Source organism: Rhagoletis zephyria, unplaced genomic scaffold (assembly GCF_001687245.7).
Source record: "Rhagoletis zephyria isolate East Lansing unplaced genomic scaffold, Rhagoletis_zephyria_1.1 Rzeph_scaffold_00072, whole genome shotgun sequence".
Taxonomy (NCBI): domain Eukaryota; kingdom Metazoa; phylum Arthropoda; class Insecta; order Diptera; family Tephritidae; genus Rhagoletis; species Rhagoletis zephyria.
In genome coordinates, this window is record NW_016157156.1 from 570,000 (window position 1) to 587,864 (window position 17,865).

A 17,865-nucleotide genomic window follows, 5' to 3' on the forward strand; every position below is an offset into this window, starting at 1 on the left:
CCTTGACCATGATGCAATAATACAAGGTGTTATCGGTATTGTTCCAATTTGGTAAGCCTACTCACAGTGCTGACAAAGTGACACTTTACTACAAACCAGATATGTTTTCTGTTTATAACTGCCGTCCCTAAATTGGCGCGTCAAGCGCCAAGCAACTGTCAAAAATCCTCAAGCGCCACGGAGACGGTCAAATATCTTTATCAACGCTTTAAAGCTTGCTATACAGTTCAATGCGAGCGGGAGCGTGAACGTTCGCAAAGGCAAAGAATTCCATTTGTATTCTTATGGACGCTCACACACATCTGTCAAAACTTGTCGTTCACATGCGAATGCTTTGCGTACGCACACAGTTGAGTGTGAGCTGAAAGACATTTTAATTTTCTATCCTTTCATGCATCAACTATTGCAAAAAGTCAAGTAATAACGAAGATATTGGTAAAAATAAAAAGCTCACGCTCGCGCTCGCATTGAACTGTATAGCAGGCTTATGCAGCGTTTTTGCTGCATTTAAAATGCAACATTTAGCACTTTCGAACATATGTTTTCGAAGAGCGTTCATGCTACCGCATTTAGCAAATGTGCATTTACGCGAGTTCGAAATCGTATGCTTTTGACAAACAGCCGTGTTCCAGTCGCTTATTCAGATCCGTATCTATTACGATCAATTCTCACGCAGAAGATAATGTGCAAAAACCCTACTGAAAAGGAAAAAATAAATTTTAAACCAAAACTTCCATACCAAAAATTTGAATTATTTTAACCATGACCGACCATTTTTTTATGTATATATTCATTTTTCGGTGCTGTCAATTAAAATTTCCTCACTTAATTAGGAAACAAAACAGACAGAAGATTACAAATTGATCCAGATTTCTATCAGCATCACATCGATATTGAATTTTCTTAACTTTTCTTTATCCAAATAATGTAAAATAATAAATGAAATCTCGATCGGCGATCACTGAAACGCAGCTAGCCACTGTATACTCGAAAATGCAATGTTGCCACTTTTTCTCATTAAACCATGTTCGAATCGTGGAAATTTTGGAAGATCGCAGGGCTGCTTTTAGCATTTAGATTCTTAATGCAAAAATGGAGTTGCATTTAATTGCATTTAGGTGACGAATTTATCNTTTTCGGTTTAGAATTTATTTTTTCCTTTTTAGTAGGGGTTTTTGCACATTATCTTTTCCGTGAGAATTTATCGTAATAGATACGGATCTGAATAAGCGACTGGAACACGGCTGTTTGTCAAAAGCATACGATTTCGAACTCGCGTAAATGTACATTTGCTAAATGCGGTAGCATGAACGCTCTTCGAAAACATATGTTCGAAAGTGCTAAATGTTGCATTTTAAATGCAGCAAAAACGCTGCATTAATTTCATTGGTGTCGTCGGCTTTTGTCGGCTACACATACACTACAACGACACAGTGTCGGCTTCTTAAGGCCTCTGTTTAAAGCTGAAATTAGTCAAGAACGTAAACCTACCGGTACGTAAACCCTAGTGAGCTGACACGATCTGTCTTACCAGAGCGCCATGTAAATGAAAACTCAACACCGCAGACTTTTTCTGTAGTTGTAGCCCGTAACGCAGAAATCTGCGGAATTTAGATGATTTCTTCCTTCTATAGATCGTTGCCACTTCGTCAGTTTTGCGATGGTAAAAAAGTCATACAGGCATGTTCTGAAATTCGAAAATTTGAAATCGACTCGATTTCGATAATTTTTTCGAAGGTTTTTAACCCAAAAATTTCAAAGTCTCGCATTAAAATTATGTATTTCATATCGCTGCTACTTCTTTTACGGTTTTCAATTAGAATATTCACTCTTTTCATCAGATATAATTAAAAAATATTTGGCAAATCGAGTCGATTTCAAAGTTTCGAATTTCAGAACATGCCTGATAAAATCCTATTCAAAATACGTTTAAACTATTTGAAAATTGAATAAGGTTTTTTGTTGAAAACTAAGTAGTTTATATTTAGCTACAATCTATTATAGGACGAAAAATTGTAGTTGAAAGGTTAAGTTTATGAAAAGGCATTGATGAGTGGCAACACTGAAGCTGAAATTAGTCAAGAACGTAAACCTACCGGTACGTAAACCCGAGTCAGCTGACACGATCTGTCTTACCAAAGCGCCATGTAAATGAAAACTCAACACCGCAGAATTTTTCTGTAGTTGTAGCCCGTAGCGCAGAAATCTGCGGAATTTAGATTTTTCCGTGTCAGCTGATTTCTCCTTCTTTAGATGGTTGCCACTTCGTCAGTTTTACAGATGGTAAAAAAGATATAAGTTCCTACTCAAAATATGTTTAAAATATTTGAAATTTACTATTGAATAAGGTTTTTGTTGAAAACTAAATAGTTTATATTTAGCTAAAATCTATTATAGCACGAAAAATTGTAGTTGAAAGGGTAAGTTTATGAAAAGGCATTGATAAGTGGCAACAGTGTAGTAAGCAACACTGAGGGCTCCAGTAATCGACAAAATTCTGCGTATACAGACTGCGTTTAAGTATACGTTCTGCGTTCTTGACTAATTTCAGCTTTACTGCCTTAAAATTGTAGGGAAATTTCTACGGCGTATTATATGTGAATTGGTTTTTATTTGAGTGTCGTCGCCTGGGTAAAATATTTTCGTATGTTAATTTTGGCAGGTTGTGGGAAATCGCGATTGAAGTTTGGAATGCAATTTCTCAAAAACGCGAAGATAGATATTCTCCAAAGTCCCTGAAAATGGTACTAGTTCACAAAATTCTTAAATTACTTAATCTTTAATGTTTATTGTTAATTAGTTTGGAGTTTATGAAGGATTTTCTTTAGTAAAATTTTGTCGTAAGCTTCATTTGTCCACAATTTGGCAAACACATTGAATGAAATACGACAAAATGTGATACAAATTTCTACCAAATTAACGACACTTTTTACTCAATATCTTGGAAACTAAAGGAGATATCCAAAAATAAGGAACGCCATTTTTAAGATATTGACTAGTTTAATATGACCGCATCACCAACTAAATTTTTACTGAATTATCGAAAAAGTTGTAGTCAATATCTCGGAAAGTAAAGGAGATATCAAAAAACTGATAGCAACAATCGAAAGACCTTCTTTCAAAATATATAACTGCAAGTAGAACTAAAAATCGTCAAAATGGCGCTTACGACAATATTTTACCTAGGCGACGGTGTATTGAGAATCGGCCAGTTTAAAAAGTCCTTTTCTTGTAGGGTGGACTCATGACCACACAAGATCTGACAAGATGAAGCAAAAGAAAAAAGGAATTTTCTGGCTGACGTTTGTAATTTTGGCGCCATGTTAATTTCTTTGAAATGAATAGTAAACAAAGAATATGAAGACTAAGCACAAAAAAAATCCAAGCAAATTTTTAGCGCATGTTTGTACTAACCAATTTATTATTTTTGTACGTGTTTTTGAAACCATTTACCACGCACTTCACTTTAATTATATTTAAAAAAAAAAAATTATTAAAAATCACTGAAATAAACCATCGACAAAATACACATAAAGAAAGAAATGTAAAAAAACAGGGTAATTATCTAGGTGGGCTTCCAACCTTTAAAATTGATCATAATTTAGGAGAGGGGGTACCATTAGACGCGTCTGGACTCCAGTAACAGGATTCCGAAAGCGGAAACTAACTTTTTTTACCCGATCAAACGTTATTGAGAAAAAGCTTTTTCACAATAGCACCTTTTTTATTCACTTAATACACACACACAAACGCACAAATCGCCCATATTTCACCACACATACAACAACCATACTTCATTTTAGCCACATATGTCAAAATATCGCTAAATACATCACCTATATATTTTGTTTATTATTATGTAAACAATTTTGGCGTGCTCAACGCAAAATTCACATGCTGATGTGCGGTATTGCCACTCTCTAGCACTCCAAATTAACGCAATTACCCAACGTCTACACCTACCAACTATTTCCTTTAAGAATGCGGTCTGTAATGCAATGCAACCTTGTTTCAGAATTTGAAATTGGTATGGGGTGGCATTACGATTATCACAAATTACACTATTATTTTTTTCGATTTTATTAAAAATTTTCGCCTGCGGCGCTTTTTTTAACTGTTTACTTATTTCCACAATTAATTATCCCATATAACCGTCTGTACTCCGTGTAAACATATTCAATATTTATTCCATTCAGATTGAGTGGCAACACCGCACATCAGGAGGTGAATTTTGCGTTGAGCATACCAAAAATCAAGGCACATAAATACAGGTAGAAGCCAAAATGACGTTGCTCTCATGAGAACCAAACCTTTAAACTTCAACTTGTTTTTCTTTTATTTCCTATATTTCGTTACGCTTTGAATGTCATATCGGTTTTTTTTTTTTGAATGTTCGTTAATAACAAATTTTAATTAACATTTGAATTTTTGTAGTGTTGTGCAGTTTATACTTAATGTATGTGTTAAAAATGCAACACCGAAGCGTTGTTTTTTATGTGGTGTTAAATATAAAGCAGATACCATTTAACGTGCCTCAATGTCCTTCGCGTAAAGAGCGTTGCGAAAGCAGCTGTGGGCCAGAGCTGCAGCGAAATGCCCTGCTGTGCGTTAAACATTTTAAAGCAGCAGATTTCATAAATGCACCGGGAGGTACAGGAAAGGCACGTTTGATGCCAAGTGCTGTTCCTATGACCCTTATGCCGGAAAGTCCCTCCAACAACACTGCAACTCATAAATTAAAAACATAAAACAACATACAAATTAACAAATTTTAACTAAAAAAATAAATAAATAGAAACAAAACTTCAAATTTACTCAAAAACGTCAACCAGCGAAATGTAATTTTTTATTTTTCCTTACACACGCTCATTTTTATTTTTACTCTCCCGAAAACTTTGACTTTTGTAGGTTCGATGTCAATTTGGCTTCTACCTGTTTTTATTGTACCATGACCAAAATTGTTTACATTTTAATTAACAAAATATATAAGTTTTTAGTGGTATATTTAGCGATATTTTGACATATGTGGCTAAAATGAAGTATTGTTGTTGTATGTATAGTGAAATATGGGCATTTTGTGCGTTTGTGGGAGTGTAGTAAGTGAATAAAAAGAGTGCTATTGTGGAAAAGTTTTTTGTTAATAACTTTTTATCGGGTAAAATCCCAGATTCAGATTCTTGTCTAATGGTACCCCCTTTCCAAAATTTTGACCAATTTTGGGGGTTGAAAGCCCACCTAGATAATTACCCAAAACAGAAATAGCAAACTTCAAAATTACGCAAAATTACCAACGTCACGCACTTTTTTTCAAATGCTATTACAAATTTCTGCTTCTCAAACGGTCAGTTCTGCTCTAATTGGTTCATGGAGTGGACTTCGAAAAAGTCTGATTTGACGGCAACAGAGCGTCGCTTGGGTAAAAGATTGTCGTAAGCGCCATTTTGACGATTTTAAGTTCTAGATGCAGTTATATATTTTGAAATAAGGTATTTCGATCGGTGTTATTTATTTTTTATTTTCAGATATCTCCTTTAGTTTCCGAGATATTGACTACAATTTTTTCGATAACTTAGTAAAAATTTAATTAGTGATGCAGCCATATTAAACTAACCAATATCTTAAAAATGGCCTTCTCTCCTTTAATTTCCGAGATATTGAGTAAAAAGTGTTGCTAATTTGGTAAAAATTTTGATCACATTTTAGTTGCGTTCGCGTAGCTGTTAATTGTTCATGTTTAACCAAAACTTTCAGGTTTTTGCGTTCGCGTACGCAAAAAACTTGCAAAGGAGGGAAAATTAAGAGAGCAAAGTAACATTTCATTTTGAGGGGAAGCTGCTGGTTTCTGCTGGAAATAGGTTTGTTCGTCGAAAATCCAGCAAGAATTATCCAACACTCAAAATATCAGAGAGTAAGAAAAAATTTTCCCAAATTCTCTCTCATGTTGAGAAACTTGCAAATTTCTGCACGAACGCAAATTTGCAGGAATTTGCAAGTTTCCCTGCCAGCTGGCGTCCACGGTTGCATTTCAAACATTAAAATTTTTATAGAATTTTTAAAATTCTTTCGGATGGCCAAAAACAGGATATACATGTATATTTCTTGTTGTTCTGACTTCCTTTAACATACATTTCAATTTCTTCATTGTACTAGCTGTCGGGTTTCTTAAATCGACTCTGGTTGCAATTGCATTCCGATAGCGAATACCATTTTTTTCAGCCGAATTAAGTTCAAATCATTGGAATAAACTAAATTAATTATATCAACAATTATTTCCTTTCGTTTTTCAATAAAAAAATCGCTCGTGTTTATAAATTTTTAAATTTAACGAACTAATTTATTCAAATTATTGTAGACAAAAATGCAACCATGCGCCACAACCACATGTTTTTCGTGTTTGCAAATTCTTGCTGGCAAAATTTTTTCCAGCAAGAATTTGCAACATCTCTCCAAGAGAACTATAACTTTGCTCTCACAATTTTTGAGTGTTGGATAATTTTTTGGTCTGCACGAACGCGATTTGGGCAAAAATCGTGATAATTCGTACAAATTCGTACAAATTTTTTGCTCGACGAACAAACCTAATATTTTTGCCAACAGGAAAACAGCTGATCAAAAACAGCTGGTTTGAATTTACGCAAATCACAAAATTGAATTTGATGGCTTGGAAGTTAAAAAATACAAAATGCGACTAATTAACCTTGTAAAAGTAGTTATTTGTTTAATCAATAAACTGTGTCAGGATACCGCTTTGTGATGAGTTTTCGTACGTTTTAAACATTACACTTTTGAATGTAAACAAAAATTATATCAGCTGTTCGTCCAACTTGCAAGTTTCTGCAAATTTTCTGTTCGCGTACTGTTTTGGATATTTTTCTCTTGTGAGAGGACTGGTGACATTTCGCCGGAATTTTGCTGTTGCTTGGTTTTTACTGGAGATTTTAAAGCTGTGACAGACAGCAAAGCTTATGCATATAATCTGGCACACATATGCACATAATAATTTTGACCTAACAGACGGCAGTTATGTGGATAAACGAGCCGCAAGGTCGTGGGTTCGAGTCCCACGGCCAATTGAATTTTCATTTATTTCGTTTTCATTCTTTTTTTTTATAAATTCTATATTTTTTTACGTTGCTTTCAGTTAGTTGTTGTTGACTTTTTATTAAAATTCAACTCTAAAAATTTTAAATAACTAATAGTAAAATGAAACATGTGATATAAGATAAAGTAAATAAAAACAAAATAAGGTAAAACTAAATATATAGATCAAATAAAATAAAAAATATATAAAATAAATAATAAAAACAAAAAAAAAATTCGCAATCGCTCCAACCGAGGATCGAACCTGGCAGCTATAGGCTTGTAGCCCGTAACTCGCGCGCTTTGTTTGCTTACTTGTGCAAAAGAAAAACAGCTGGCCGTTTTTACCATTGTTGTCAACGAAAACTACCCGGATCCGAGTTCGGTGAGCTGAGTATAACGGTATACTTCTTTTTTTGGGCAAACAACAACAACAAAAATTATCAAAGGTTAAATTTCAAAATAAGCAATTTTTGAAATCAAGATTTCTTAAAAACGGATGGATGGATCGGTAATTCTCTAGGGTGGGGTAACAACCCCTAAAAAAGGTGCGGAAAAGTCGGGAGGGGTACCAAACGACGCGTTTCGGCCCCACTAATAACAATCCGGAGGGGGGGGGATTATATTATTAACCATTTAAAAGTTATGAACAAAAAACTTTTGTTAAATTTCGTTGTTTTCTATGAGCAATTACCACGTCACAAATGCACTAAATCACCAGTTTCCACTTTTAAAACACTACTAAACCGTTTCCGGTTATTATTTTATGCAAACCAAATCATTTATTCACTTTTATTTTATATATTTCGTTAATAAAACAGAGTAAACAAACTTTGCGCCTGCTAAAATTATTATAACCTCAAATCGCTGGTATTGCCACTTTATTTCACATTTCATTTGCGCTATTATACTCAGTTTACACTATACACTTCTTCTTCTTCTTCTTTTTACTTTCATCTAAATAAGATATTGTAACCAAAATATAATAGCAAATTTCGCTATACAATCGCGCGATTTTTTATTAAAAATTTTCATTATTTATCGAAGTATTGATTTTTATGGAAAAAGCGACGCAGGCGAAAATTTTTAATAAAAAATCGGCCCTGTTGTTGTTGGTTCATGAACGACTTCATGTGTTGCCAAGTGACAATGGAAAGTTCGAAAAATACGAAAAGGAAACAAAACAAAACGAAACTCGAAAAGGAAAGCCTGCAATAAAACCTGAAACGCGCTAAATGGTACACAGGGCAAATTGTAAAAATCACTGTTGTTGTGTACGTGCACGTGGGGGGCGTGAAGTTGTTCCAGGATTTTGCTAACTGCCAAATAGTAGGGGAAGAATAGTAGCATATCTGGTGGATTTTTATTCAAAATGGGAAAAACTAGAAGAAACCGTGTGCGGCATATAGCCAATTCCAATCCATTGGGGATAGCTAGCATTAATGATTTGTTGAATGGTGATGAAGATTCAATGGATAATGGATTAGGCCCAGTGGATTCAATGCGGGAGCAACTACTGACTGCCAATGTTGAGGAAAAACTAAATGCTTTACAATCACTGGCGGTGTTGGTGCAGTCTGGCAAAAAGGACAAACTGGCGGCAATTTGCGAAAGCGACATTATACGCATAACAGCACCTTACCTGTACGATCGTGATCAACCTTTGCGGAATGCAGCTGCAGGAGCTCTTCGTAACTTCACTGTCTGTGTGCCAGTAAGTAATGGTTTCTTGTATGTCTACAGATAATTTTGTAATGGTTCTACCCTTTATAGGAAGTATGCGACATCTTTGTTGAACAGGACGTGCTTACACCACTTTTAGCGCTACTCGGCGAATACGCACAAGATGACGATTGGGTACCTAGTTTTGACAATGCAATGGGCGGTCAATTAGATATACGTTCTGATACATTTCTGCAAGCCATAAATCTCTTATGGAACTTGTGTGAGAGTTCGATGGCGGCGCTGGAATCCTTTAATCAAACACAATTAATTGGAGGTCTCATTCGCTGTCTAGATCATACTGTTTTTGGTTTAGACATAGCAATATCAGTAGCACAGTGCATGTTGGTTGTCTCAGAAAGCAACGCAAGAGTTTGGAATGCACTGACACAGCATATAAAAGCATTGCTAAGTTTGCTGGAAATAACTGGCGGATTTGGACACCATTATCTGCGCAGTTTGGGAGCAGGTTTTCGACAATTTTTAAGTATGTTCATGTAAACTAAGTTATAATCGGGCGCTCTTTTTAGGTATTCTATCAAATGTACCAGCCTTAGCAGCAGCATACCCCATCAACATTCTGAATTGCTTAGCACAAACTTTGGCTGTGGATCAACAAGAGGCTTTGTCAAATGTGCTGAATGCACGCGTTAATAACGAACGCAATGAATGCATACCAGTGCTGGATATTAATATGGAAACCGAAGAGGGTAGGGGAAAAACCCTAAAATGAAAATTAATAAAAGTAATTAAATAATCGCATTTATTGTAGAAGAGACAGAAGAGGCGGCAGCTTTGCGTAGGCGGCGACAGGAACTGCCAACACCAGCAGAAATTGCGATCAAAGAGGTTGGAAATCTGTTGGATGCTCATCGTGTCGCCGCGGAAATTATCACAAATTTAGTGTCAAGTGATGACGAAGGTAAAAAAGAGAAGAATTTGATTTGAGAATACAGTTATAATAGTTAGATTGCCTGCAGACATGAGTTTAGTTGCTTCAGTGGGCGAAAGCTGGAGCGGTTGTATTATGGTTCTATGCGGCCAGGCCATTACAAGTAAAACAATTGCCTTCTATGTAAAACATGTTTAGTGAATTTGATAATCCTTCAGATAGGCTCTAGACTACTAAACATACTGGCCTAATAAAGAAATTAGACCCAAGCTTTAACATTCAAACAGCACTTTATTCTTACACATATGTGTATATGTTCTTAATTGAATTTTATTCCAACAGAGTGGGTTGATTCAGATGGCGAAGATGCATCAGAAGGTGAAGGTGTTGTAGATTGTGAAATAGAGAATGCAAATAGCAATGGTGACATACAAGATGGCGATAAGCTTCCCGCAGAATTAGTGGAAATGATAAAATCATTAGGAATTGTGCAAAAGGTAAACAAAGCAAAACAAAAAACGCAACATTTAATTAAAAACACTATAAATATTAATTGTCTATTAATTTTTAAACCAAAGCTTTGGCAAAAAGCGCAAGTTTTACCAGATAATGTTGCGCAATCCTTGCGGGAAGTAAACTTAGGTTTAGTAATGAAGTAAGTATACAAGTGGCAATACATTGATATGTTTTATCATTGACATACCCTTCCTAAACTGCTCATTTGCAGGGCGAAGAATTTGCGTATTTCATCATTACTTTGCCTGCAAAATTTGTGCAATGCATTGAGTCCTAACGAGATGGGCGGTGCCAAGGCTATTTACGATGTCTGGGTAGAACTTGGTCAGCAAGTATTCAAGGGAGCGCAAGATGTTGCTGTTATGGAGCCCGCGACTTCGCTAATGCGAGCGGCTTTAGAACGTTTAAAAACAAATAAAGAACTTTTCAATCAAATGGCAGAAAATGACTTGGAGGTATACGAGTTTGAAAACATAAATTTTATAATTTTTGTAAATTTTGTTACCTTGCAGTTGATCTTCAATGGCGTAAAAAATTGCAGTGTAGCTGAAATACGTGCGAATTGGTTACGCATGTTGGGCACATTGGGTTGTCTGCTGCCTGAAACATTAGTGCGCATTATAATCACCTTTATTATAGAAGCATGCGCTGAGGTTGAATTATTATTTAATTTTTTTTCGGGTCGGTGTAATTGTTTTTTGCTTGCGTTTAGGAAGAAGATGTTTGGACAATTTCCGAGGCGCTTGACGCTTTAATGGATATGTTTGCCGATAACGATTGGCCAAAAATGATTGTTGAGTTGAATTTACCCGAAGTGTTGAAAAAGTTAGAGAAAATGTTTAAAAATAAGGTACATATTTCAAAATGACTCAGTTTCTTTAGGCCTTATGTATGAAATAAATCGCTATATAATTCTAGATGCGTCAGCAGCGTCGTGAACTGAAAGATCGTTATCCAGCTGTGCAGACGGTGCGCATAAATTTGACGCGTTTCATTCGATATATGGAGACAGAGGCGGACAAGTACGTGATCAATTCATAAGATTTGAGAAATAAATTACTTTTAAAACTGCATTTAAAGTAATGCAAATTTCGGCCCCATACTATGTAAATAGATATCTACATTTTTTATTTGACAAAAAGAAAATTCTATAACTAGAATTTGAAACCAATGTTAGTACCTTTATTATTCGAATAGGGTGTTATGTGATTCAATGAATACCATTTGAGAACTGTAATACAGCCTGTCGGATTCAGTGTATGGCGTACGAATGGCTAAACTTGATCATTGAAATTGCCACGCTAGCATCCCAATAGAAATTTCTTGCTCAGCACGATGTTTTACTCCTTAACTGTGAGCATTTGTGAATGATATTTGGGAAACATGAAAGGCATTCCATTGTTGTTTTTGTAACAGCATACCAATTCCACAGAGGGTTTTTGAGGAATCAGCTGGAGTCCTTGGCTAAATATACTAGCGTAGAGCGGCATTCAAGAAAGGAATTAGATCTTGAGTCTTCCTCGACTGTGTCCTACTAGTCCCCGGCCATCACTCAGGTGGAACACACTTTAGAAACTACTCGACTAATCGCCTTTTATGTGGCTAACAACGTGTTTTTCTCTCCTGCGAAGGGCGACGATTGCGGTTTTGGTGGCAGAAGAATAAGCTGCCGGTCTGCTAAGGTTGGATTTATAATGACATCGACCCGTATGCCTAAGTTGACCTTGACCTCCTTCAACCAGGTGGTAAAAGGTATTACTATTGATTTCATAGTTGAAAGGGTTAGGTTATTAAGGGATAACAATTTTCTTCGAAAGATAAGTCATGTAGGTCAGTGTCCGATGCCAAAATCGAACATTTATCGTCGTATAAGACTAAGGAAATGCCCTTCATGGTTTTTGCTACTGGTTGTAGGGGAAGTACCAGGAAATATGGCATTACTGCTCCTACCCAGCCTGACGAAACATCTCTAACTGTCGGAAGACCAGTATGGATACCGAAAAATGCACAGCACCACTACTGCATTAAACGCCATTACCACACAGATAAGGACCTTTCGAAGGCATTCGACATGCAATCCTTTGCCAAGAGGTCCAGGACTCGGCGCTTTAAGTTACGACGAAACGGTTGTATGCACGTCAACTATCAGTTGGAATTCAGTAACGCACATTAACCAGCACATGGAAAAACCCCGTCTTCCTATAGTTGGAGTTAACTTGGTGAGCTACGCTGATGGTTGAGCTAGTAGTAGATGACGCCAGCCATTGTTAGTCACCCTAAGAACCTGGGGCTCACGTTTGACAGCCTTTTTAACGGTCGGTGGAGTATCACGCAATGTAGAAATCTACAAGATATAGGCGGTGCACAACACGATCTCGAAGAAATTCTTAGTATAATGCTACCACTGGGACCACCCCAACAACGATCTGGTTTGAAACGATCCACTGCACGCGTGAGTTGGTACCTGCACGTCTGGAGAACATACATCGAGCCGCATGTAGACCATACGTTCGACGCAGCGCGACACAGACGGGCACTCAACAACCTGCACAGCGATGCAGTCAGGACGAGCCTCACCCGTAAGGACAATATCGTCTTAGAAAGCCCCTACCCGTCAATATTGAAGAAATAAAACTGCCGAGAGAGACCAAATGCACCTTAGCACACCTCCGTTCTGGGTGGTACCATAGTCTGAACAGCCGGCTGAACTAAGAAGTGGCCAGCATGCGGGCAAGGTCCACACAACACCTAATAACTTTTCGTATGCAAATGCAAACCGAGCGACAAACGGCACAACTTCTAGTGGCGAAAGAGGCTTAGAAATCGACAAATAGATGGTGTGCGTGGATCTTTTTCTCACAAGTCTTTTCCAGGTCTAAAGCCACACTGATAAGGCCCAATCAGTTGGTTAACGGTGGGCTTGAGCCCATCACACAATACGCTTATTAAGGTCTTGTAACCTATGCTTAGAAGGCTGCTCACGTATTAATAGGCGCGTATGGTGGGGTCGTATTTCTTGTGTAGTAGTGGAAAAGTGTTCACTTCATAATTCAAGTACGTGCTGGACATCAGTCACCAGGTCACCATGGTTCTTACAGGAGAAGCGTTATCGGACGTTTTTCCAGTGGGCAGTATTTCAAGCCGCTTTCCTCTTAAACGTCGCCCTTCCCTCTTCAGCTCCCTATATCGGCCCACACATAGCTCACGTTGGGTCCGATCGTAGGGTGACCCTGTTGGAGGCATCTTTTATTCTCTGCAGCTTCCCAGTAGATAATTTTAGGAGTTAAAAGCCCTTAAGTCAAGAGACCTTCCACTATACATTCCTTTCTCCTTTCTTTTTTTTATGGAGTGGCACAAATTAGGGGCTTCTTCTTTTGCTTCTTCTAAAGTTGCTTCTTTAATTTATAAAAATCCTTCATTCCCATATTTAAATTCTTTTTTTGTAGATAGGCTCCTCATATGTTTCCTGCAGAAAAAAATATAAATTGATAAAAAATAATACACTTGTAGTTAGCTTTTTTGTGGGATTTCTATAAAGTATATAACTTGCACTACAGAAACCTAACTTGAAACTAGTTGTCGTCAAGTAATGCAGGACTCACGCAGACGTGACAACTTTACTTTGAATACACTTTTTTCTGCACTTCACAAATACTTTTTCGAACTTAGGACAAATAACATGAAGATCGAAATTTTATATAATCATTTTGAAGAACTTCATATGTGGAACCACCTATGTAATGTTAAATAAATAAACAAGTTAAAAAAAATAGTGTTTCTTATTGACAGTTTATGTCCACAAGTAGTTAGTTACAAGTTAGTATAACTATTTCGCGGCCAATGCCATAGAAGTATACAGAAAATATACAGATATTAGTGACCCTTAGTTCCATCTTAATCAACTTCAAGTTAACTTATAGTTAAATACATTTTCAGGTCTGTCTGTATCTGTCTGTGTGCGTAATTTCATTGAAATGCATTAAGCCGATTTAGCGTGCAAGAGCAATAAACATACTCACAAACTAAGTCACAAACTTGCAAATTTATGTATTAGTTAGTAGGATGTACTAAAAAAACAAATAATTGTAATATAATGCATATTTTTGTATTTCTTCTTATAAGAATTTATTAGCACAACTTTTAATTATACCATACAACTCGTCGTTTAAAGTACAAAACCGCGTATCGTCATTCTGCAAAACCGCGTAACGGACATTGGCTGCCAAAAATTGGATTTGCTCACACAAGCTCTTGGCTCAATCCTTATTCATTCGTCCTGAAATATACTAGCCAGAAATGCGATTGCTTTATAAAACAGAGAACCATTTTGAAAAATGGTAGAAAATGTAGAAAATAATTTCTACAACTTCACATACGCGGTTTTGCATTTTGCTGATACGCGGTTTTGCATTTTGTTGATACGCGGTTTTGCACTTTAAAAGACGAACTGATTTGATTATAAAACATTGGTATTTAGTCTAATATCTAAAAAACTGCAAACTTTTACAATTTGATTAAGTTCGAAGCACGATATACATATTTCTTATGTTTAAGGTAAATTTTATTTAGTTAATTTAATTTTATTGCCAGCTTGGCAGCTGCACCATTTCGTAGGTGATTTGAGCGGGACCACGCTGAAGTATATTTTGGTATGTATTTTAGATCCAGCTCACAAATAATCGAGTATGCGGGTGTACTTTATTTACTACATACAGGCATTGGTAAGATCTCTTTGGTGTAGGAATTAATTAAATTTATTAAAACAATGCGAAATATAATTTAAATTTAAATGTATGCACATAATAGTTACCAAAAAAAAAAATAAACGTATGTACATTAGAGTGGTCCAAAAAAATAAAGTCGGAGTTTTAATGCCGGCACACCCTAGGATTGATCTATATCGAAAAAAATATACCCCAATTTTTTTTTATTATTGAAATCAAAAAATATTTAGAGAGTGCTCAAAGCGCTCAAAGTTTTCCATGTATTTTATATAGAGAAAAAAACATCTTTTCGTAGAAATAGTGTAGAATTCTTGAAAATCAATATTTTTCGATCGGAAAACTTTACTTATCTTCAGGAGACTCCCAGTAATAATACCCAATTGCTCTTTTAACAATTTTTTCATGGTAACTATTTTTTATAGGTCCTCCAAAGCCCTTAGAAAATGCAATGGGGGGACCAATAAAATATCTTTTATCATAAAAAAATGGTTAAATAAACAATTGGCTATTAATACTGGAAGTCTCCTGAAGAGAACCACAGTTTTCCGGTCGAAAAATATTGATTTTCAAGAGTTTTATACCATTTCTACGGAAAATTGTGTTTTCTCCATATAAAATACATGGAAAACTTTGTGCGCTTTGAGCACTCCCTAAATATTTTTTGATTTCAAAATAAAAAAATATGGGTATATTTTTTTTTTCGGTATATAACATTAACGGCATTAAAAAACCGACCTTATTTTTTTACATATATTTTTGGACTACTTTAATGTACATACATACATACCTACGAGTAAAGTAGAGTGAAACAACAAGTACAAAAATAAAATGAATAGAAATTTGGAGCACTCTTATGTAATATTGCAATAACTTGGAGTATGCACTCACTTAGCGAGGTACACTCGTTCGATATCGTATAAATGTTTGAAGATATTTTTATTTATTTGCGTAGATGTGTACCACATAAACAAAATTATAAAACGAATATGCACTTTCCAGCACCTGCAGGTAATTTTGCCTGCCACTTTCCAAAACTGCAGAAGTTAGTTTAGTAAATAAGCAAAGTTGCGGGTAAAAAATATAAATGTACCTAAAAATACGCAATACTGAAAATATAAACATTTTAAACATACATACATTTGCTAATACTCTTGCGATCATCAACGAAATAGCAGTGGTAGCGATAAATTATTATTTTTATATCTTTCACGAACATAATGGTGTTATAATTTTGGAGAGAGATAAACCCATAAAAAAGTTGAACAAAATGATCAGAACGTCGAGCTGAGTCGATTTAGCCATGTGCATGACAGCTCTTTGTCTGTTTGTTTGAAAACACATAACAGTTTTCGGGATATCCGACTGAAATTTCGGAAGCGGGTGTTTTTTTGTAATGTATTATTCATTTGCAGCACCGGAAAGTCGGATCAAAACAACAACATATAGCTCCCATGCAACTGATTGTTCCGATATTAGATTTTGCGTTAGGCAGCTAAGAACGTGAAATTTTGCACTGTTTTCACTTATCACCAACATAGAGTTTACAGCGAAAATTCATCAAGATCGGACTACTATAAATCATAGCTACCATATAATTGATTGTTCAGATCAGTTCAGATATGTGGTTTTGCTTTATAACTCATTCATTTTGAATGATAAATCAAACAAAGTACACTGAGAAAACCTTTAAGATTGGTGTTCTATAAAGTATATCTCCTAAAAAAACTGATTGTTCAGATATGGGTTTTTAAGATAAAGCTCCTCATTTAAATGGTTAAGGATCTGGCTTAACTCTCAAGCCTGCTCAAATACTTTTTTTTTGGAATCCTTTTCTCAATTACATCAAACCACTTCAGAAAAACGAAGGTAGCTGGCACCATCCGCGGACCGCTAACCCGGGATTTGACGCCACAAAATACTGTTTTGCACTAGGGATAAAAATTAAATGTTTAAACTTTAAAGTAAATATGTGTTTTCATGTGTATACATTTCTGATAGTGGGTGGAGAACCTTTTGATACCATATCTACTTTTAGATTCACTTTAAACAATCTTCGCTCTTAGAAATGACCTTGGAAGGATTCTCTCCGAGCCGTTCAAGACAAAACCGTGTTTCAGCCTATATTTAAGCTTTTTCACAAAGAAGGGAGGCTTTTAGACAAGTTGCCCACGCTAGAAAATGCAATAAAATGCCTATCAAAATAGGAAAGAATTTCCCGACAAGTTCTTTGGCTAGGTTCCAAATGTGTTTGCTTTTACCGAATATAAATCGCTCTTCANTTAAAATGCTAGATTTCCTGCAAATGCATTAGAATTTACGAAAGGAATTTCACTTCTAATTGACTGCTTTGCGTACTTTTCTACTACCATTTTCGAAACAAGGGATTGCATTCTTGCCCTTTCTCTGTCCTTCGTAAATGCAACCTTTTGTAAGGGAGTGTCAAACCGCAGCTGTCAATAATTATCTAACCTTGTATTATTGAATCATGCAGCGTACAACATAACTCAGTACAATTGTATTCACATTTGGATCACAATTTCGCAAGTTTCTTCCACCTTCCTCTTCTTCCTTCGAAATTCTTTTTACTCTCTCATCCTCAGTATTTGATGACGTCTAGCCCAATTGCTTTCAGCTGGATTGGCACCAGGGATGAAAAATGGAAATTTCAGATTGTACCTAATATCTCTAATCTAATCTATCTAATATCTAAATGTACCTAAATGAGACGGATTGTACCTAAAAAAAGTTACATCATTCATTTGTAGTTTTTTTTATAAATTTTATTTGAAACATGAATACAAAAGATATATGTACTTTAAACATGATTAGGTTTTTCAACTGAGCCTATATCTATAGACTATAGTCTATTGGGAATCGGAGAAGCATTGTTTTTGTCTAATTTTGACTACTGAAAAATATTGGCGAAAAAGG

General features: G+C 35.8%; 1 protein-coding gene across 1 annotated transcript; it reads left to right on the top strand.

The window, feature by feature from the left end:
* Positions 1-8,238: 8,238 nt before the first annotated feature.
* On the top strand, positions 8,239-11,381 carry LOC108372115 (HEAT repeat-containing protein 3). The gene is made up of 10 exons (XM_017627770.1): positions 8,239-8,794; positions 8,854-9,271; positions 9,333-9,512; positions 9,575-9,724; positions 10,037-10,191; positions 10,273-10,349; positions 10,422-10,665; positions 10,723-10,863; positions 10,923-11,060; positions 11,129-11,381. Exons 1-10 carry the CDS (start codon positions 8,453-8,455, stop codon positions 11,249-11,251), a joined length of 1,968 nt encoding a protein of 655 aa, XP_017483259.1. The 5' UTR covers positions 8,239-8,452; the 3' UTR covers positions 11,252-11,381.
* Positions 11,382-17,865: the final 6,484 nt, after the last annotated feature.

Excerpts from the sequence above, each read along its gene's own strand:
- LOC108372115 (XM_017627770.1), top strand. The coding sequence starts at position 8,453 with ATGGGAAAAACTAGAAGAAACCGTGTGCGGCATATAGCCAATTCCAAT. Across the intron at positions 10,192-10,272 it reads CATTAGGAATTGTGCAAAAG|CTTTGGCAAAAAGCGCAAGT; the intron begins GTAAACAAAGCA and ends TTTAAACCAAAG. Across the intron at positions 10,864-10,922 it reads TTATAGAAGCATGCGCTGAG|GAAGAAGATGTTTGGACAAT; the intron begins GTTGAATTATTA and ends GCTTGCGTTTAG.